At 42.4% G+C, this 21846-nt stretch overlaps 1 protein-coding gene across 1 annotated transcript in view; it reads right to left on the reverse strand.

The window, feature by feature from the left end:
- Positions 1 to 21846, reverse strand: part of COLGALT2 (collagen beta(1-O)galactosyltransferase 2) — a 75615-nt gene that overhangs the window by 13282 nt on the left and 40487 nt on the right. The window contains exons 2-7 of the mRNA XM_081121007.1: positions 21512 to 21622; positions 18654 to 18771; positions 16579 to 16713; positions 12966 to 13170; positions 9408 to 9527; positions 1563 to 1639 (exon numbers count right to left, since the gene is read on the reverse strand). Coding sequence (XP_080977133.1) covers positions 1563 to 1639; positions 9408 to 9527; positions 12966 to 13170; positions 16579 to 16713; positions 18654 to 18771; positions 21512 to 21622 — 766 coding nt within the window. The remainder of the gene's footprint in view (positions 1 to 1562; positions 1640 to 9407; positions 9528 to 12965; positions 13171 to 16578; positions 16714 to 18653; positions 18772 to 21511; positions 21623 to 21846) is intronic.

Consider the following 21846-nt stretch of genomic DNA (forward strand, 5'->3'; position numbering starts at 1 on the left):
AAACAGAGAAAGAGCCACACAGCCAAATGCAACCCTGACACCCCCACCAAGGTCATGGAGTACTGGGAGGGTTGGGAAGGCCCAGAAAATCTTTTTTTCCACCATCCTATATCTGTTCAGGACAGAGAAATGATTACTCCGGGCTCAGGAAAGTAGAGTCCCTGAGCCTGTGTCACTTCCTAGAGTGGGCATTTTTCAGAAGGCTTCTATGAGCGATCCGGTCGTCACACCCACATCCAAATGTAAGACCAGAGCTAGAAGATCCTGGTTTCGTCCCATTTATTTGCTTTGGTTTGATCCTCATAGGAATGTGTTTATAGAAGGAAAATGAATGTATATGAAGACACAGGTTCTTTAACCTGGAGAACCAGGAGCTTCAGGGAAGGAAAGCTACAGTAACACACAGAAGCCCATCCAGTGCATGGTGGGGACCAACATTTTCTGCAGCCCTGATGGTTTTTAAAAGCTGTTTATACTTTAATTCCTCTATCCCACATATAAAATCATCTCTTCTCATTCTGCCCCCCGTGGAAATTGCTTAGTAACTACTAACTCTTTTCCACTTCATATTCATGTAGAATGATTTGAACTTCCCGGAATGATCTGAATATTCCCATCCTGGAAGTTCAGCCCCCAAATCAATTTTATAGACAGAATCCCATTTCCCAGTGCTGGTAGCTCTTTAAGATGGCTGTACTTTGGGAAAATGCATTATATGATACAGGGTGATAAATAAGGAATTTTCTTTCAATGGAACAGTGGCAATGAGCAGAGAGCACAAAGCTTGGCCTATAACATAGCCTTATGCTGTGAGAAAACTTCCAGTTTGTGGGTTCCTGATGCACTGCCCCCACTTCTAGACCATCAGGTTCCTGAATATTGTCAGCAGCTACATGACATGAGGAGCCATGAAGGAGTCAGGGACTTGGGAGTCCCGTTTCTGGCCCTGCCAAGTATCATATATGTTGGGCATATTACCAAGAGAGGCATCTTTTTATATTCCTGCTTCATTCTTTATACAACTGAAACTTAATGATAAACATGGCCCTCAGAAAGCCATTATGAAGTTCTTGCCTGAGGAAAGGCAGAATTTTAGAACAGTTTCTTTGTGTTTTTTTTCTTTGTCTTCTCAACCCTGCCCTCCAACCTTTTTCCATGGAGAGAGTGATCCAGCAGTTTCCACCCACTCAGAACCAAGTTCAAGTCCTCCAACACCTAAAACATATATCTTCTTTACCTTGAATCTTGATAAAAAGGTTGATAAAATATGGCAATATTTTAGAAAAAAATATCAAATTCGCTTTCCTTGCTAAACAGTAACTTCTTTCTGACTTGATGATTAATTCACTTTTACCACGACACTCCTTTTTTAAGATACGAAAACTGAGGCACAACAAAAACCGAGTAATTTTTCCCAAGACCTTGGTGTCTTTCCAGCAGCCAAGCCATTCCTGCTGGCTCTCAGACACATGCTCAGGCTGTGCTTCGATATAAACATACAAACATGCTACACACTTGCACACACATGCACACACACACACACACACACACACCTTTCCTACCTCATCAAATCCCATCTTGTCTGGATATTTAGGGACAACTGAGACAAACTGGGAGGGTTCCATTGGTGGACGGTCAACTGGAAGACAAGAAACACGCAGAGGGCTTTGTTAGTGCAAGTCAGAGGACAGAACTGCATCCACACACCTGATCTCCAGGAACACAACTTGCATGTCCAGGGCAGGGTCAGATGCTCAGCACCTGTCCAGGACTGAGCGGCTACAGGAGAACCCTGCCTGCTAGGGCACTCTTGAGAGCACTTGTTTCTATGCAGATTGCAATAATTGTTCCATTGCCTTAAGACTTATTGTCAGAGCATTTTGGAGGCAGTTTAGGGTAGTGGTTAAGGGTGAGGGCTCTGCAGTCAGATGACCTAGGTGAGACTTGGGTCTGTGAAAGTCTGGAACAGTTAGGTGACTTCTCTAAACCCTTTCTTCGTGTGTAAAATTGGGATAATAAAAGTGTATCTTTCAGGATGTTATGAAATTTAAATGATACCGGCATGTCAAGCACACACCACAGTAAATTAACATAATAAATATTCAATATCTCTTAGCCCAAGATAACTCACTGTGATCCATGATGAAAGACTCATATATAGGCCGGACTTTCTCTGAATAACGTTTTTTCTATACAGTTAAAATGGCCAAAGCCTAGGACTATTTTTATCCTAGCCAGGCAGGTTTAGCTACAGGTACACAAAAGTTCCTTTATTTCAATACAAACTCAGCTCTGAGGGCCAGCCCACATGCCAGAACTTGGAACAGGGCTAACAAGGAAGTTTCCAGATGGAAGGGACATCACACCTTGAGTCACAAAAGTTTTATTTGAAACTCCAAAACAAACTATCTTTACAAACTATATATTTTAAAGGTTGATAGCCATGTTGATTGAAAAACCTGAGAAGGTTTTGAAGATTTTTGGCATTGCATAAATTCAAAGTACTCATTTGGTTTTTCTTAAGGAGATAACACAAAGAAAATTTACAATGAAATCTAGTAGGTGGGTTGTTTGAAGAACTATGGGTGATGGTCATTCCCAGTATTCACCAACATCCATTCCCCTCTGTTCCAGGGATATGAGAGGAATACAGTTCCTCATCCTTGAAGTTAGTCAGGACCACGTGAATTCCCACCACTTCAGTGATCACAGTAGCATGTTGATATGGAGAAGCCACAAACTGAAGCAGCCCAGAACGATGTACCAACCTATGGAGGGCAACTGCCCAGGGAAGACATCAGACCATGGCAGACTTTGCACAGCCAGAAATAAGCCATTGCTGTATTGAGCCAAGGAGATTTGGGCACCGTTGGATATACCAGCATAACTTGCCTCATCCTGACTGAGATACTGTCCAAAGGGCATTATTTAACTAACTTACCCTTCACTGGGATGTTAAAGAGGAAGCAAGACACCCAGTTTCACTTATGATCAAATAATATGAAGTTCTAGAAGACAGTGAGACACGTTTCCTAAGCAAACATAAGAGTTGGGCCTCATTACATCAACCCCGAGCCTTACAGTCCCATTTCTGTGTGTACGCAGAGCAATGTTTCTGTTTCCGTTAGCAACCCAGAATGTTTTGGTCCTTTCTGCTCCACCCCACTCCTCACTAGTTGCTTTTAAAATCAACAAATATTTATTGAGGGCCCACCACGTACAGAGTTAGATTTTAAGAGAAAGAAACTTAAGATACAATCTCCTTCTTGTTTATACTATTGTTTGAGGAGCTGTCTAGCTCTCCCTTCTGGGCCTTAGACTTGGGAGGGGGTTATATTTTGAGTTACCCTTTCCACGCTCTCGGTCTCTGTTTGGCACTCACATGGCCTGTGTGGCTTTAACATGTCAGCCAAACAGACTGCTTTTAGCCTCTTTGCTTCCATCAAACATGGGCAGTCATTGCATTCATAGGAGAAGTCTCTCAAAAAAGCTCAAAGTGGCTGGCTCCTGAAAACCACCATTGAGCAAAAATATGAGAAATACACCTGGGTTTTGCCACTGAAGGCAGAGAGCTAAGCCATAGGGAAAAACAGGAAATGATGTGAGTTAGATCTAAGAAACTTCCTTGAAGGTTAGGTATATCCCAGCTTCTGACTCCATCATTCATAATTGATCCAGTCCCCCACTGAATCCCTCCCGATACATATCCCCTCCCTGTACCAACATTTGGTGCAACGTGTTTCACTGGCTCCTGGATAGTTTCAAGATTTAGGAATAATAATAGCTATCATTACAGAGTTCTTATTACGGAACTCTGGGCTACACTCTTGACATATGTAATCACATTTATATAATCTTCACAACATGTACCATGGGACAGATATGAGTGTCCCTATTTTATAGATAAGAAAACAAAGGCTTAAATAACTTGCCCAATGTCACAGTGCTGATAGAACTGATATTTGAACCTAAGCCTGACTCCTGCACCCCCAAGCTCTACTCTGCCACCAAAGCTAGTCCTTGATAGTCACTGGGGTCAAACTGGCCTTAGGCAACTGGTCTGGGTTCACAGTAGCTCTGTTAGCTAAGTCCTTGCTTCTGGAGCACCCACCACCCTGCATACAACGTACCAGCCCAGTCATGCTTGGAAAAGTATTCGAGAAATTATGCTTGGGCCAAATCCTAACCCTTGTCTACAGCTTCCCCTGAACTTCCATTGCTCTAGACACCATCCTTCTCAGGTCTTTACTCACTGTGCTTGGGGTGTTTTAATATTTTTAAACACTCATGTGCTCTTAATCTTGCCTCATTCAAACTCATTGTGCACACTGTTGTCAAAATAATTTTCTTCCACAAAAACAGCTCTGTTCTTGATCATGATGCTCAAGTGCTTTACAATTTAAGTGCTTTCATATTCACGTCATTTTATAGCTTCACTTTTATTGTTGTTTTTTTTGTAGAGATGAAGAAATTGAGACCAACCCAGATGTAGACTTGCCCAAGGTCAAGTAGTGAGTGATGGATGGGTGGAGCTGGAACTCGGTTTTAGACCTTATGACTTCAGATCCAATATTCTTTTTTATATTTTTTTAAGATTTAAAAAATTTATTTTTAAAGAGAGAGGAAGGGAGAGGGAAAGAGGGAAAGAAACATCAATGTGAGAGCAAAACATCGATCGGCTGCCTCCTAGACCGCCCTGTTGGGGATCAAGCCCGCAACCCAGGCACGTGCCCTGACTGGTTGTCAAACAGGCACAGGTTGATGCCCAACCAACTGAGCCACCCCAGCCAGGGCAGATCCAATATTCTTCATAATTTACATGAGATTCTGTTGCCTCAAAATGTCATTGCTGAGAACGGGCACCTAAGGCTTCCATCGTCTCATACTCTGATTTGCAAGAGCAAATTCCTCATGCCTCATACCATTTACTTCTATCACTTTTTATAAGATCTAGCTTCTTGCAATTCATCCCCAAATTTTCTGTACAGGAAGCACATCCACAAATTTCTGTGCAGCTCCTAATGCACCAAATGAGTAAGTACATGTAGAGTGATGGGCACAGTGCAGTTCATAAGCGTTACCCGCTGTTCTTATACCCCATCTCCCACCCACCCACACTCTTCCACTCTGACCTCTGAAACTCCAGTCTGCAGTTCAGAAACTCTCGGATGTGTTCAGCCCCTTCACCATTTCGGAAGGTCTCTTCACTGTTTCATTTTAATTAAAACTTGGCTTTGTTTTGAAGACACTGCCTCCCGTTCAGCTGTCAGAGTGGAAGGTGATTTTCCTCACATCCCGCCACTGGCTCCACACTGTTTCTCCTTCATCCTTCAGAACTCCCAGCCTCTTTGATGCATATTTCTGTACCATCTATATTTGTGTACCATCTATCTCCTCAGGCCCATCAGCCACTGGTGACTATGGCTTCTGGCTCACGGACTCACTGTCATCATTCTTAGAAACCTCAGCATCCACATGGTGACCCATCCAGCAGCCTGTTGGCTTGTAGGTCCTAGGCCTTAGCACCAACAAGCAATCTTTCAGTGACCCACTACCGTGCCTGCGCCCATCACACCGGTCAGGCCCTCGCTTCCATCAGCACCCATCCCAGACCTCACGGTCTAGCACTCTAACCGTTTCTTGTAAACACTCTTGAATTTCTTCCACTGGTCTTGTTTGGTAAAACCCCAATCCTGGTTAAACTCAATTGTCCACTTAATCAGCACCAAGAAAAATACCGCAAGGGAAATTCACAGAGTTGTTTTGACTGAGTCATTTCAAAACTACAACCACAGATGTGAAATTGGCACTCAACACAGCCAAATAGGCAACTATATACTTCCATAGTAAATTTACTTTCTATTGTCTGAGAGAGATATTTTACGCCTTTTTCTCTCTCCTGAAATCTCCAACATCTCTCTAGGGCTGATGATTAGACTACTCATGTCATAGAGAAAATATTCAAGTCAAATTCGACCTGCCTTTTCCTTTGACCTCAAATTTACAAACTCAGATGCATCTGTACCCACACATTCTGACTTCTATACATTGGCTAGAGTGGGGGAGCATCCCTGTTCCTACCTAGGACAACCTCTCCAATGTTGCCCTGGGTCATAATGCCTTCTTTTTTTTTAAGGACTTCAGCCTTAACAATCATCTTCTCTTCTCCATCATCAAGTTCTTCTTATATGTTGGATCCTTCTCAGTAGCACACAAATATGCTAAAATCCTATCTTAAAAAATAATACAAAAACCAAAATGACCTCTGCCTTGATCTCTCACTGTCTTCCAGCCACCATCCTATTCCTCTATTCTCTGTCCCAACAAGATACCAATTTCTCGTCTCCCCATTGTCCTCTCTTCAGCCCACTCCAAAGGGCTCGTGTCCCCATCATTGCACTGAAGTGGCTCTTATCAAGGTCATCACAGATCTCAATCTTGACAGAACAAATGATCAGTTATCTATCCTCAGTTTACTTGACTTCTCAGCAGCATCTGGCTCCTTCTTGAACATTTCTCATTTTTTCCTTCCAGCTTTCTGGCTGTTCACCTCCCCTGGGATGTGTCCTCCCTCTCCTCTTCTCTTTCAATGTTCTGTTACTAAACAAGTTCACTCTGTTCCATGGCTTCAAATATCCTTTTAATACGAATGACCTCAAATGTCTGTCTCCAGCTGGAGTCTCTCCCTGAACTCCAGACTCACAGAGCCAAGTATCTCCTAATCTTTCCATTCAGATGTTCAATAAATATCTTAAACTTACGTCACCAAAACTTCTCTCCCCAAATCTTTTCCCACGAAGCCTTTCCCACTTCATTAAACTACATACCGGGCCAAAATCCTGGAGTCACCTTGGTTCCTTTCTTTCCTCGTGGGCTGCCTCCAGGTCTCTGTAAGTCCTGTTGGCTCTGTCACCAAAACATATCATAAATCTACCTGCTTCTCACATCCCCCCTGCTACAGCTTACGTCCCAAACACCATCAATGCTCACCAAGAGAGATATACTGGACCCCTACACTCTAGTGTCCATACCACAGTCTGAGTGATCTTTCCAAATGCATAAATCACATCACGCCACTCCCCCTCTCCCACTCTGAAGGCAATCCCATTGCTCTTAGATTAAAATCCAAATTCCTCACTGCGGCCACAAGACTCTGCATGACCCCCACACCACTTCCTTATGGCCTCATCTTCTGCTCCACTCCTCACTCTGTATACTCCAACCACACTGGCCTTATGTTCCTGGAGCACCTCAGGCTTTTTCTTAACAGCCTCTGCATGTGCTGTTCTGCTTAAAACGCTCTTCCCCCAAATATTCATGTGGCTGATTCCTGGAAATGTGGTCTATCTCTCTGCGTTGGAATATAAATTCCTTGATGGCAGAGCTTCTGCCGGTTTTGTTCACTGCTGCATCCCCAGCCTCCTGAAGAACCCATGGAACACGGGAAGTGTTTAATAAATTCTTATAGCCCGATTCTCCCTTCTAAAACCTTCCTTGGCTCCTTACTGCTTTTAGGAGAACCATTCTCATTTAGCTGAGCATTCAAGGACCATGAGAGTGGAGCCATCCCAACCCTCAAACTTCATTTTCTTCTATTGTTTAAAGGCTACTCTCTTCCAGGTTGAGAATGCTTTTTTATCAATGTCTTTGCTCAGTTTGCATGCTCTGCCTGCAGTGCCCTTAGCATATCACTCCTTTTGTTTAAACTCCATGCTGCTGTTAAGGCTCAGTTTAAGACCCACCAGGACTTGACATGCTCCTACATCATCCCAGCCCCCAGAAATCTCTCCCTACGCCAAATTATTTTGCTCTTATATCTGTCCCTTTCACAAAGCACTATGCTGTATCACTGGAGTCTTTTTATGTCTGTCTGTCTCCCCAGTTAAACATAAACGCCTGAAACAGAGCACTGGTTAAAAAATGTTCTAACCCGCCAGTGCCTCACAGAGTGGCTCATGCACTGTCAGCAGATACTCAGTGTTGGCACATGAACATAATGCTTATTACGTGCTTCACTTGCTCCAGTCTATTAGCAGCTGTTTGTTTACTGCCCACTGGGTTCCAGAGGTTGTGCAAAGTGCTTTTAACATCGAGTTCATCTTTCCCGAGGAGACCCGACAGGTATGCCTCCATCGTCGGCATGCTTCTATTAATCTGCCATGCACCTCCAGCCTATATTTCTGCCTTTCTACCCTCAAAGGTTTGTTTTCCAATTATTTTCTTATTCTAATTATGTTCTTATCTTTTAAAGTTCAGAATCTGAAATTTTAACAAAACTACAACTAGAAAGAGTAAATACAAGAATTCCATCAAATGCCATGTTTAAAGGGCCTGAAACCAGCCTTCATTGTCCCACCCTGCTCCTGTCATACATACTTCTCTGACCTCGAGAGTGACTGTCCGAAATCCAGATTTCAACCTGACATTTTTCTGCTAACATCCCCTTAAATTCTCCCTTCCCTTCAAGACAAGTCCAAACGCCTTCTTATACAGTAGAGGTCGTTCCGCCTGGGCTCACGTCCCGCCCACTGCCCACCGCCCGCATACACACATCCTATGCTCTAGTGATGGAGAACTGAATTTCTTAGATCCTGCGTGAAAATTCAGCACAAATATCTCCTCCTCTGGGAAGCCATTTCCAGCATCCTTCCCTAGGCGGGGTGGACCTGCAGCTTTCTCCTTAGACACCTGTACATTACACATGATAATTAGTGTAGCTACTGATTACTGAGCACCGACCAATCCTGACATCGTGTAGACCTGGAGGCAAAAACAACACAGTGGGTAAGGACAAGAGTTCTGGAGACAGCAAGGTTGGTTCCAACCCCAATCTGTCATTTGTTTAGTGGAATGATCTGGGGCAAGCTACTTAAACTATGCCTCAATTTCTTCATCTTTACTATGGGAATAATAAAGCCCCTTTCACCGATTTGTTGTAATTAATAAGACAATACATAAAAATTGCTTAGTGTGGTATCTGATACATCACAAGCTATTATTAAGATGAAGTCATAATTATTATTGTTGTTAGACTTTTTATATAGATCATAGAGAATCTTCCCCCAAACTCTACAAGCTTTCATCATCTCCGCTGTACAACCAGAGAGGTTAGATTACTTGCCCAAAGTCATATAATTAGAAAGCAGCAAAGTTAGAGTTGAACTCCTGCCACAAAGCACCGTGACAGCCCTTAGGACATCGTGTGACACGAGTTTACTGTGTACCGAGCTCTCCACCTGGACGGGATGCTCCGAGGGCAAAAGCTTGGCCATATTCATACTTCACATTAGGAAAAGTTAAAGAATAAATGAACAAAAGAATATCCATGTTCCAGTCCTGGGGGAGGGGGATGTGTCTGGTGTCGTGGCAGGGGAACGAGAGCCACCGCAGGCTCCTGGGTCACTCACTCATGGCTTCGATCTGCACATGGACAAGGCTCTCGACATCGTCCTGCAGCGTCTGATGGGGCTTCAGGGGGATGGGCAGGTAGCCGTAGTGCTCCCTGTTGCAGAGGTACATCTGGACGCCTGAGGGGGACAAAGCCGGCCAATCAGAGAACAACACTGGTTAGCTCTAGAGTGACAACTATGGGAGGAGACAGGACTGTGGCTAATGCTGGGTTTGGCACTGAAACTGAACAAGTAACTGTTTCAGGCACTGTCTGCAGACCTCAAAAATGCTCCTTTATTAAGAAAGTATAACAGAGCATTGAGGTCTAATAAAAAAAGCCCGGGCCATTCTTCAACTCAGAGGAAATTGATTTTTTCTCTTTAAAGAAAAAGCATAGTTGTGGTCTGAAATGAACACTAAAGGCATGAAGGGATCAAAAGGGAGGCAAGGACAGAAGGGAACACTGTAATCTACCTTCAGGAAATAAAGAGAATGAAGAATAAAATCCATATTTGATATGAAAGCAAATAGAAAATCCTGTAAGGCTGACAGATTATTAGAACTAAATCTAGGCATACATAGAACCGAAAATAAAAAACAAGAACATTTAAATTCTCTATAACTCTCTCTGGTTTTCTTTTTTTTTTTTTTTTCCTAAATCTTTATTGACTTCAGAGAGAGGAAGGGAGAGGGAGAGAGAGATAGAAACATCAATAATGAGAGAGTCATTGATCGGCTGCCTCCTGTATGCCCTCGACTGGGGATCGAGCCCGCAACCCAGGCATGTGCCCTGACCGGGAATCGAACTGCGATCTCCTGGATCCTAGGTCAATGCTCAACCATTGAGCCACTCCAGCTGGGCTGGTTTTATTTCTTCTCTTAGCAAGCATGGATTTGGAGTCAACCAATGGACATGAAACTTCTATAACAGATTCATAAAGGAACAAAAGAAAATCTGCATCTCAAGTCCTGTTAAGAAGGTGCCAGAAATACACCACAGCCCTCTCGTATTCAGCACTGGTCTTTACAGCCCCTTCTGGCTAATTCCGAGAGTGATATTACACAGCATCTGTGTTCAACCAGATACCTAGGAATGTAGGAATCTAGATGGTCACATAGAGACCCAGCAACAGACACAGTTTTGACTAGTGAGAAGATTGCTTAATTAAAAGAATGAGTCTGCTAGGCTCTGGTCCATGTGTCCAGGCTTCTGACTTGTTAATTGCTAGAACCATCTATCCTTTCCAGAGAGAGAATTACCTGCACAGAGCCTTCTCTATTTTGTGCGGATGCGATTTCCCCCAGTCCGCCGTATCTCCTGCCAAATCAGCTGTCTCAGGGCATTAACAGAGAAGAGCAGGGAAGAAAAGAGCTTCTATCCTCTGCTTTGCTGACTCTGGCTGAAGCAGGGCTGGCCCACCGATCACTGTCGCTTCTCTTGCCTTCACCAAATGAAGTCACTAGCTCTGCTCTTTGCCTCCATGAAGGCTTCTGGGAACCTTCAAACCAAAAACTACCCTCTTGCAAGTCATGATGAATTCAGGAAGGAGAAGGAAAGTGGTTTCATATTTAGGTTGCCTCCATACCCTAATTAGGTCCGTCGTTTTACCATTCAACTTTCCAAAGCTTCCATAAAAAGAGAAGATGAGACCCAGCTGAGTTCACCATCAAGTGAGGGGACAAGAGAGGCATGTTCAGACGTGCAAGGTCATGAATATTTACTTTCCATCATCCTGTCTCATCCAGCGACTGGGTGATGTGGGAGAGGAAGGTGAAGGAAGAGGAGTGGGGCCTTTGCACTCGCTTTCAGACCCTTGGGAAGTCTGACCAATAAGGAACGAAGGCTGAGTAAGGACAAGCAAAGGGCAAAGCTGGAAATTCATTCCCAGCCTGTGTCACTCTCCTAGCCACAAATCCAGTTCTTGGTTTAAAGAATTTATCATAATAATTTAGTGCATGGGTCAGCATAATGCATTGAGCAACGGCAGTAAGGGGGGACTCTGATGGGCAAGGATCATTACTGTAATTGCTCATAGTTCACTTTCTTGGAACAGCCTTACTTGGCGTGCTGGAGCAAATCACCTGGCACAAATCGAAGGACTGAGAAGGCCCTGCGTCTGTTTCTCATCCTGGCGAGGTCAGAGCCAATCATAGCCCAAGCAGAAAGCAGCAGTTTCCATGAACACTGACATAGAACCTTCAGGGAAACTTCCAACCCACAGGGGAACAAGAACCTTGCTTTTGCCCTGACACGGGCCTGAAAATGCCTACACCTGGCCAGAGGGTCTCAATGGCCCTGGCAGCCAAGGGGGAAAATCAGCCTTCCCCACTTCCACCAAATATCCGCATTCCTACCAAGTCTACAACTGATGAGTGGGACACCCCTGGCTTCAAGGATGGCCTGGTGAATGAGTTGTAGCTTAAATTTGTGTTACCAGTCTCACCTGCCAGTAACCTGCCTCAGCTCACTAGGGTCTTGGGGTGATCCCATCCACCCTAATTTATGTGGCCACAGTGAGTTCATTCACCATCTGCCTGGTTTCTAAACTCACTTCTGCTAGTGGTTAAGCGGCACATTTCTGGCTCATTGATAATGGGACCTGGCTTCCGTCCTGAGAATAAAGCTTTGCTTTAGGAATGTTGTGTATCTTCCTACTGAACTGCTTTGGTGAATTACGTACTCCCTGATAGCACATGCAGGTGACACGAGAGAAATAACTTACATTCCTAACTGACTTGTCTTTAAGAAACACACTTGCCACTGGAAATGCTTTCTTAGTAGTTCATGAAAGACTTGTCTGGCTTTGCCTGACCTTCCAGAGGGACCGTGGCAGACACTGCTGGTTGACTCCCCAAATCTACCCTCACCTTCTCCTAGAGCGAGAGAACTAGGGCTCTAGATGACATAGATAAACTTCGGAGCCTCTGTAGGTGTTGTCCTGTGACTAAGTTCTGGCTAATGGGATATGCATAAAAGTGATGTGCTCAAGGTCCCGAGTGTACCCTTCAAAGGGAAGACAGTGCCGTCCGTCTCTGGTTTTCAGTCGATGGCTGGAATGCATCCCTACTAATGAGACATCTTGGATCATACAATTAAGGATGATGCCTGATGGAGGGTGGAGAAGCAATAAAGAAGAAGCCTGGGTCCCTGAAAATTTGTGCATTAGAGCCACTATACCAGTTCAGGCTTTTTTGAAAAGGAATATGAGTCTGGGTTTTTTGCCAGTGTTGTTTTGGGTCTCTGTCACAGTTTCTGATTAATAAAAGGACTCCTATAATGAACAGAGCAATGCAGTAGCACCATAGAGAACCCATGGCTCCCACCACTACCCTCCTCCCACTGCTCAATAAAAAGAGTGGAGTATGGGTAAGGGCTCTTGGTCACTGGTGCTCACAGGGACAGCAATACCGAGGGTGCTGGTGTGGGCACTGCAGGCAATCAATTGCCTCTAACATTACCTGCAGAGGAAGCCCATTTCCATAGATAGCAGTGTTCTTAATAACATGCACAAAACAGAGAGGCTGGTTATTTGCAGTGTTTCCATGGGGGCGGTGCCACCGAATCCCCACAGTACCTGCTTGCCGGCTGGAGAAGGCGAAGACGATGATGTCATCGAAGGTCCAGGCGTAGTCCTGGTGCGGGGGGTAGAACGTCAGCTTGTCCGAGGCTTCCTTCCTGAGGTCAATCAGGAATGTGGAGTGGACCATGGGGACAGGAAAGCAGCCCATTCTCTTCCATTCTCGAATCTGAACGTAGTCTGGGGTCCGTTTATAGAAGCCCTGTAAAAGAGCAAGCAGGCGGGCTATGTTCTCTGATCTGAGCACCGCACTTTTCCCAGTCATCTGCTAGCTGATTCCTTCCAAGGCATCACCAGTTAAGGAGAAGTCCCCAAGAAAAGTCACCTTAACTCTTTATCTTGGTCAAAGAATTTCCAATTCAGCTCAAGAATTGCTATTTACATATTTAACAATACTAAAAAGGCCCTGTTGTCAGAAATAATGTTGGTTTCAGCATATCTCTTGATTTAATAATTTCATGAAAGTATATTTTATGTTGACTTATGATTTAAGCGTGAGCATTTAGAGGTGGTAAAGCCGAGCAATGAAGAGCACAATTTCTGGTGTCTGCCTGCCTGAGTTCAAATCCCCCCTCAGTTACTTATTGTCTGTAGGTATTGGTCAGATTACTCAACCTAGTTCCTTATCAGTAAAACAGAAACGGTGGCCCTGTCCACTCCATGGGGATGCCTTAAACATTCAAAGTGCTTAGAATAGTGTAGCACCAAGAAAGCATCAATCAATACTGGCTCGTGTTAAAATTACTACATTACATTGGTTAATATTTTTAACTCAACATGCAGTACTCAGACATGGAAATAGGGTCTTCTTTCAGTAAAGTTATTTATTCAATAGTCTGCTCCACATTTTGGGGGGATTCCTCTTTTGAAAGCTCTTTTGGACAAGCACACAGGACAACCAACTCCCTTACTTTGTGGTCACATTTTCTGTTGCGATGTCAGTGCCCACACATTAGGCAGTGCAGCCTCTTTCAGGTCTCTGACAATCTCTTTAGTGTCTAGACGAGTGTTCCAGCTGAGCGAACCCTAACCTGGACCACGTGGCAAGGTCGAAGCAGTGAGAATTAAGACTTAGAAGACGCGAGGCTCGGAGTCATTTTAACCGTCTTCTAGCTGTTGGACCTTAGCCCGTGCTTGATCTCTTTGAGCCCGAGTGTCTTCTCACAGGGCTGTAGAATGGATCACATGTAATAAGGTCTATGAAGATACTTTGAAAACTGTGATCCATTATATGATATTATTGGTATAATTTTTATTAGCCTTTAAAGTAAGGATCATTTGATATCCTTAAGTCAGGAGAACATGGGTTCTCTTAACACTTTAACTTGGGAACATTCTTCCAAGGGATTAAGGGAACGCTGGTCTTTAAAGGACAGCCTAAGAACACATACGAAATATAAAGTTCTGGACAACATAACAACAATATTCTCAGAAAGAGAAGCTTGGAAAATTCATGATGATGCTGAATCACTGAATATCCTGGGGGCAGGGAGGAAAGGAGCAGAGAAAGAGAGTTAGCATGCCTCCTGCAGACAGGCAGAGGTGAACATTTTGTCTTTTTTCCCCACATAAATTGAATGTTGTTGGTAATAATTCTTGTTCGCTGGCCAGACACCACCACCAGAGTCATTTTGTTTGGGATTTGTTTAAAGGCTCTGGAGACCAGGGCCTGCCTTAAGCTCATGAAGTCATTGGCCCTAGCAGAAGCCTGACTGGGGATGGCAGACAGCCAAGAACAAAGGGAGAAAAATTAGAGTTGCCCCTAAATTCCTCAGATTTTTACTTTTTTTTTTTTAAATTCTCACCCAAAGATATAGTTATTGATTTTAAAGAGGGAGGGAGAGAGAGATTAACATCAATGTGAGAAACATCGATTAGTTGCCTCCCACATGCACTCTGACCAGGGGATTGAACCTGTAGCCTAGGTGTGTGCCCTGGCTCGGAATCAAGCCCACAACTAGTTTGGCGTATGGGGCGATGCTCTAACCGAGCCATCCCAGCCGGGGCCAGATTTTTACTCTTACTGTGCAAACTAAATGAGCACATTTCTCCTGTTTGCTTTTAATGATGAACACAAATAAGAAGATAATTGAAACCTGGAGGCTGCAGTCACTAGAATAATCCATCCTTGTTGCTGATGTCAAAGCATAACTCATTAAAAACAACCCTCGGGTGATTCTGCCATGCGAAACACTGCAGGTGGTTAACTAAGAACCTAATGTAATGTTTTCACACCGAGAACTGAATGACTTGTACAAATATGAACTTGATGCTTCCCTAAAAGAGATTTGGATAACATGCATTCAAAACCTCTTGGGACTGCGAGAAATACTGTAATGAAGGAGCAATGGCTTGTCCAGTTAGGGTGCTAGAGCCACAGATTGTTACGTTTTCAGGAATTGTGCAAGCCCACTGACAGGTTGGTAGCTATAAAAATAAAAATCAAGTTAATTACCACCATCTAAGAGAACCACAGATGTCAGCTATGCATATTTTTAATAATTATCTCATCAAGTAGCTAGACTGCAATTAACTTAACCTTTCCCTGAGCTTAAACAACATTTAAGTTGTCTGCATGGTGGGAGTACTTACATCATGAAAACTGGCAAATGCTACCAATCAGGATTTTTGCCCCCACAGAGAGCCAGTTATTAAAAATTTATCATTTGGCCCAAAGCCAAACCAAATATAAAAGAGGGACTCACAATTTTAGCCTTTTGGGTGTGAGACTACATTTAACATATATATTTTTTCCTTAAGCACATGATCAGCTTATCTTTTGAATTCATTAACGACAGGATAAAAATATAACCAGCCATAAGCAGTCACTGTAACAGATCTCTAGACTTGAAAGACTTTCCAGTGGAAAAGAGAGGTGATGGAAATAAAAGAATTCTGTTTTTAACATGAATTTTGGGGGGAAAAAGCTACCATAGCAGTTCTAATTATTGGATCTCTTTGAAATGAATTTGGCAACATATATCAAAGGTCATCAAAATATTTATACTCTTTGACTTAGTAATTCCACTTCTAAGAAGCTATCCTAAAGAAATAATATTAAATACAGAAAAAATTATATTAATCATGATGGTCCTTATAATAGTTAAAAGTTGCAAACAACTTAAATGTTTTTAAACTAAGAGAAAGATTAAGTACATTGCATTATAGCCACTTGATATAGTTATTAAAACATGCAAACTGTTATTTACGGTGTTAGAGTGGTGGGGATTAACATTTTTTTTTACTATTTTTCATTTAAAATTTTTTCTATGGTGTTCTTATGATAGTTTTAATGAAAAAAAAAAAAACCTTACATTTTTTAAAAATCTCTGAATCAAAGATAAAAAATAGCACAAATTCCAGCAAGCTTTATCGGTTAATTAAAAGCTTCTAATGCTAAACTCATTTGAATATTTTCTTCATAATTCATTAATACAGAAGAGCTACTGGGTTATGGCATTGGACCTGGATTCACCTCCTTTCCTGGAAATGCTTGCTCTAAAATGACATGCATCTTTCAAGGGAGGAAATGAGAAAAAGGTTAAAGGGCTACTGTTGACACATGGCCGCCTTGTTAAACTCATAGCTAATTCATTAGCCAAAGACTTGCCTGAGGTGTGATTCCGCACCAGAAATTAGAGTACAGGCCCCGAGACTCCAGCATGGGGGCCACAATGGTTTTGTTTTCTGCAATCATTAGATTGAGGGTCTGTGGATTAGTCAGGAAGTTGTCAACATCTATAAACTAGGGAAAGAGAAAGAGAAAGTCAGGTGAGAAGGTACTTGTCCGTAACAGGTTCAAGGGTAACCCAACACTTATGGAGCATCTAGGGAGGCTTGCTCATGATATGGAACCAGTCATCTATGCTCTCCTTCTGGAAACCCATTCCAAATGGATGGCTCTCATTCAAACTAAATACATTTAGTCTAACTTTTCCATGTTCAGCTCTGCAAAAGGCACCAAGTAATGAATTGGTGTTACCACACTCGGCACACACTCAACCAGTACCCAACCTAAAGATGTTCATGGCTCCCAAGCCTTTAAAGTTTTATTCAAAAACACTTATCGAGTGCCTACTCCAGATACAAATGGACAGACCTGTTTAGGTTGTCTATAATAATGCCAAAATGGCCCAAAAAACAGATCCGCCAATGTTATTTTAATGTTACAAGCAGAATTTTTGTTTAAAATACATTATGTCAACCCATGTTAACCAACAAAGCCATGTCCCATTCTTAGCAGAAGTCCATGTTCACACCAATTCATTTACAGGGACAGTAATAACATGTTCTATCATATAAAATAAATAACCACACTGAACTATCCACTTAAAAATTATTAAAGTGACAGATTTTATGTTATGTCTATTTTACAACACACACAAAGTAAATAACCAGAAGCTTTCATTCTTATGATAGTTAACCTGTTTACCAAAAATTTTGTGGTTCAACATTTGTACACTTCTAACGGTATTTAAATAGCTATACAATGTTAAGTATCATCAGGACAAGTTGAAACTTCTATGAAATTATTTGTAGAAGGTGTGTGTGTGTGATCAATCATTGGGCTGATTTTTGTTGCGGTTGAGGGGCTGGGAATGGACACAGATCCAAGGAATTCCCTTTGGGAATTAGTCTAGTGACAGAGAGATGTCAATACATTTGATGAAACAATATTGGCTTTGCTTTATTGGTGTTATTTCCAGTGTTGTGCTGGAAAACGTTTACCCAAAGATATAAATGGTTTTGGGGGGAGGCACCGATGAAGAATCTGGTTCCCATAAACTTGTGGGGGAGAAAAGCCTCTGTCAATATTCAAAAGGGAAATGGGAACTGTAGCTCCTGAGGAAGCGTCCTTTCCAGTTGAGACAGGTTCATGGAAGACAAGGATGGCACATAACACTGGTTCCTGCTCCTCAAGTCCAGCCCACTCTGGGCCACCTCGAAGTGCTAACGGAAGTGATGGAACATCTTCATGGAGAGAAATTCTCCACGAGCGCCCAGCACAACTCGGAGCAAACCGGGAAGCCAAGAAACAGAGACCACTCTCCAGATCACTCGGGAGCAAAAGGGAATGGAGATTCAAAGCCGTCAACTTGAATCTCTTTTTATATAATTAACTTAATTCTTCTAAAAAGTTATTAAGACTATTTATATTGTTTTACCTCCAGCATTCCCCCTGAAACTACAAAGATTCAGGTTTTCACACCTGTTCTGAGAAAGAGATTGACTAAGTCAAGCGCTTATTTGCTTACTGAAAATGCATGTCAGAGGTGGGTCTGAGATGAACCCAGGGGTCCCAGTATGAAGTTCCCAACATTTCCCCCTGTGCCTTTATTAAAAAGTGGGGAAGGCAGAGCCTAAACAAAGATTGTTTGTTTATTTGTTTTAATATATCTTCATTGATTTCAGAGAGAGGAAGGGGGAGGGGAAGAGAGAGGTGAAACATCAATGATAAGAGAGTCGTCATTGATCAGGTGGGTATTGAACCCGCCACCCAGGCATGTGCCCTGACTGGGAATCGGACCACGATCTCCCGGACCCCAGGTCGATGCTCAACCGCTGAGCCATGCCCGGCCGGGCAACAAAGACTGTTTTGATTGATCCCACAGGCCTAGTTTTTGGACAATTGATCTGGACATATTCTAGATAACAGCTGTCAAGAAATCAAACATGTGATTTTACCAGAATGTAGTCTGACCATTTTTCCCTCGCAGTTCGAAGGGCTGCCTGTCGTAGTTTCATCACATGGGCAAACCGGGAGGCAGGCCAGTGCTTTGGACCAATTTCATCAGGATAAGACCTAAAATAATAATAAATAATAATAACAGTAGTCGCTTAAAATTATTGAGCGCTTATATATTCCAGGCACTGTGTAGAAACTCACTTAATCTTCCAATAACCCTAGCTTGAAGCAGACACTATTTTTGTTAGTATCATCCCCATTATACGTAAGGAAACTAGAGCGAGGAGAGATCAAGTAACCTGCTGCTTACTGTACACAAGAATCTTTATATGAAATATTTCACCGAGTCCCTACTAGGTACGTAGAATAGTCCTTCAGTAGCCAAGGGGATTGGTTCCAGGACCCCGGTGGATACTAAAATCTGAGGATGCTCAAGTCCCTTATATAAAATGGTGTAGTATTTCCATACAACCTACACATATCCTCCCATATATTTTTAAATTATCCCTAGATTGCTTTCAATACCTAATACAATATTAATGCTATATAAATAGTTACCCTGTACTGTTTAGGGAATAAAAAGTCTGTACATGTTCAGTATAGATGTAAGCCTAGCCACACAGTATATGCCAGCAAAAAGTAACAGTTTTTCCCCAAATACTTTCGATCCACAGTTGGCTGAATCCCCATTTCACAGATGGGGAAGGGTAGAGCAGTTTAAGTCATTTGCTTAATGCTATGTAGTTATTAAAGGGCACAGTTTGGGTTTGAACCCAGGCATAACCCAAAGCTCTTGTTCCTAGATACTTTATTTTGCCATCAGATACATTCGGAAATTTTGCAGCATAAAAATATGAGTTTCCTAGGAAAAACAAAGGTTTAATTTATTTGGCAAATCTCAGTCAAGGATTCCACAGAACCGAACACATGGATGTATCCCAGGTAAAGGGAGGTCATGGAGCGGATGCACAGTCCCTGGGGTCTCCATCGGCATCCTCAGAAAAGCCAGCCAGGCCTCTCACACGGTCACACAGGCAGACGACTGGTGTACCCTCAAGAACCTTCTGAAAACTCCTAATTGGTAGGGGCACTGGTGCTGTCAGAGTGGCCCAAACTGGCCACCGCTTCAAGTTTTTCTAGCTGTGCTGGTAGCATAGGAGCCTCGGTGAATGAAAAACCACAAAAACTACACAAATAACATGAGTAAAACTATGTACTGCACGGGAATTCTCTGAGATGTCTTCCCCTATTATTGCTTCAATGAAATGCAGTACAATTCCTGTTTCTTTGAATTTATTGCCCCCAAAATGCCTCCCCTAATATTTTTCACACTGACCTTGGCATACAATATATTAAGCCGAAAACTGGCTACAGAGAAAATTACCAGGATGCGAGGCAGGTACAAAAACTCTTTCTGGTCCATTCTAATTAGGCCACATTCCATTATAAGGAACTTCAAATGAGTGTTCAAAATTTTTAATACAGCTCAAATTTTATAGTTAAATTTTGCTTGACATATGGATCACAAGCTAGGATTTGAGATATATATGTGTATATATAATAAAAGAATTATATACAGAGAGACTAGAAGAAGAAAAATTTGCCCTGGAATGGCACTTGCTTTTACAATACAATCTGGCTTTCAATAAATGACTTATCCTGGGCAAAAAAATCAGGCAAATCAATTTGTTTTACTATACAATTCCTTAAGCTGGAACTGTAACAGCCTTGGAAACATTTACAATAGTAATACATTTACTCATGTTCTCATCTGCTCATTTGTTTATCCAACAAGTATTAATTTAGTGCCTGCCAAAAACTGCACTGGGGAAAATATGATTTGTATACTTTAGCCCCTACCAAAAAAACTCAAAAACTTGAAAAAAAAAAGCATAAATTATATAGTTTCTATTCATTAAGTATATTGTTGTCAGAAAGGCTGATGTAGGAAATTAGCAACACAAGTGTTGAGAGGTAGAGCTCTAACTGGAATGGCTAGCAACAGCTTTCGGTGGTAGGTGGGATGTGGGAGAAGAGCTGGTTACAAAGAAAGAAGGAGTCTTCCAGGAGAGCAAACCTGCATGGACAAAAGCTTGGGGTTGAAAGTAAAAGGAACATTCTAGATAAAGCAGGCATTCTTTTGGGAAGAATCGGGAAATATGGATGCATAGATATGGGTGCTAAGTTTACGGAATCTTTTAAAAATATAAGCCTGGGGTACTTGAACTTTGTTCTGTAGGTACTGGAGAGTCACTGGAGTTCTTTTAACAGAAAAATTAAACCACATCATTAGCACTTTAGGTAGATTAACTTGACAATACGTTATGTAGAATGACTTGAAGATGGAAGCAACTAAGAAACTGTTATGGTTAAGATTGGAAGTCACCTACATGTCCATCAGTAAGAGACTGATTATATAATTATGGTATATCCATACAACGGGTGCTCTGCAGTCATAAAAATAATGAAGCAGCTACTTATCTATAGAATGATTACCCAGGTATGGTAAATAAAAAAGCAAGGTGTATGTATATAAAAAGTATGCAAACTTTTCATTATGATCCCTCAAGTAGAAAAGTGGTACACACAAAATATGAATAAACAATATCACTATTTTAAAATATAGGCCGCTGTGGTAATTTCTTTGTAAACTAATGAGAACCTGAACTTGGCTGGTACCTGCGGGAGTAAAGAGGAAGAGAGAAAGATGAAGATCTGTCAAAGGAAGAAACTTATGCAGATGAAAGACAAGGAAAGGCCACATGTGCCTCCAAGACTGGAAGCCTGAATGGCTGGAAAACTGGCTAAGGGAGGAAAGGTCAGTAATGAGCTCGCAGAATGTTCTCCTGCTACTCACTCAGGCACATCCATGGGCCTCCACTCCACGTAGTGATAGAGTCTCTGCACATTTTTCAGCCACTCCCTGAGTATTTCTGTTGTGTTATCCACATTGTGATCGGTGGCTGCCCTGCGTGAGAGAAAGCACAACAGGCCTCAGTCACGTCATCCAAAGGAAGAGGGAGAAATCCAAAAGGCCCCAGATTAAGTGAAAGGAGAGTGACCAGTTCTAAAAACTGTACATGTGAAAACGATCCTCTTGCGGTCCAAACTGAACAATTAAGTGGAGATACTGCTTCCAGTAAGCCTGTGTCATTAGGTCCTTAAAAAAGGCTCGGCCAACAGTAGTATAAG

The sequence above is a fragment of the Miniopterus schreibersii genome, assembly GCF_964146895.1.
Source record: "Miniopterus schreibersii genome assembly, chromosome: 19".
Taxonomy (NCBI): domain Eukaryota; kingdom Metazoa; phylum Chordata; class Mammalia; order Chiroptera; family Miniopteridae; genus Miniopterus; species Miniopterus schreibersii.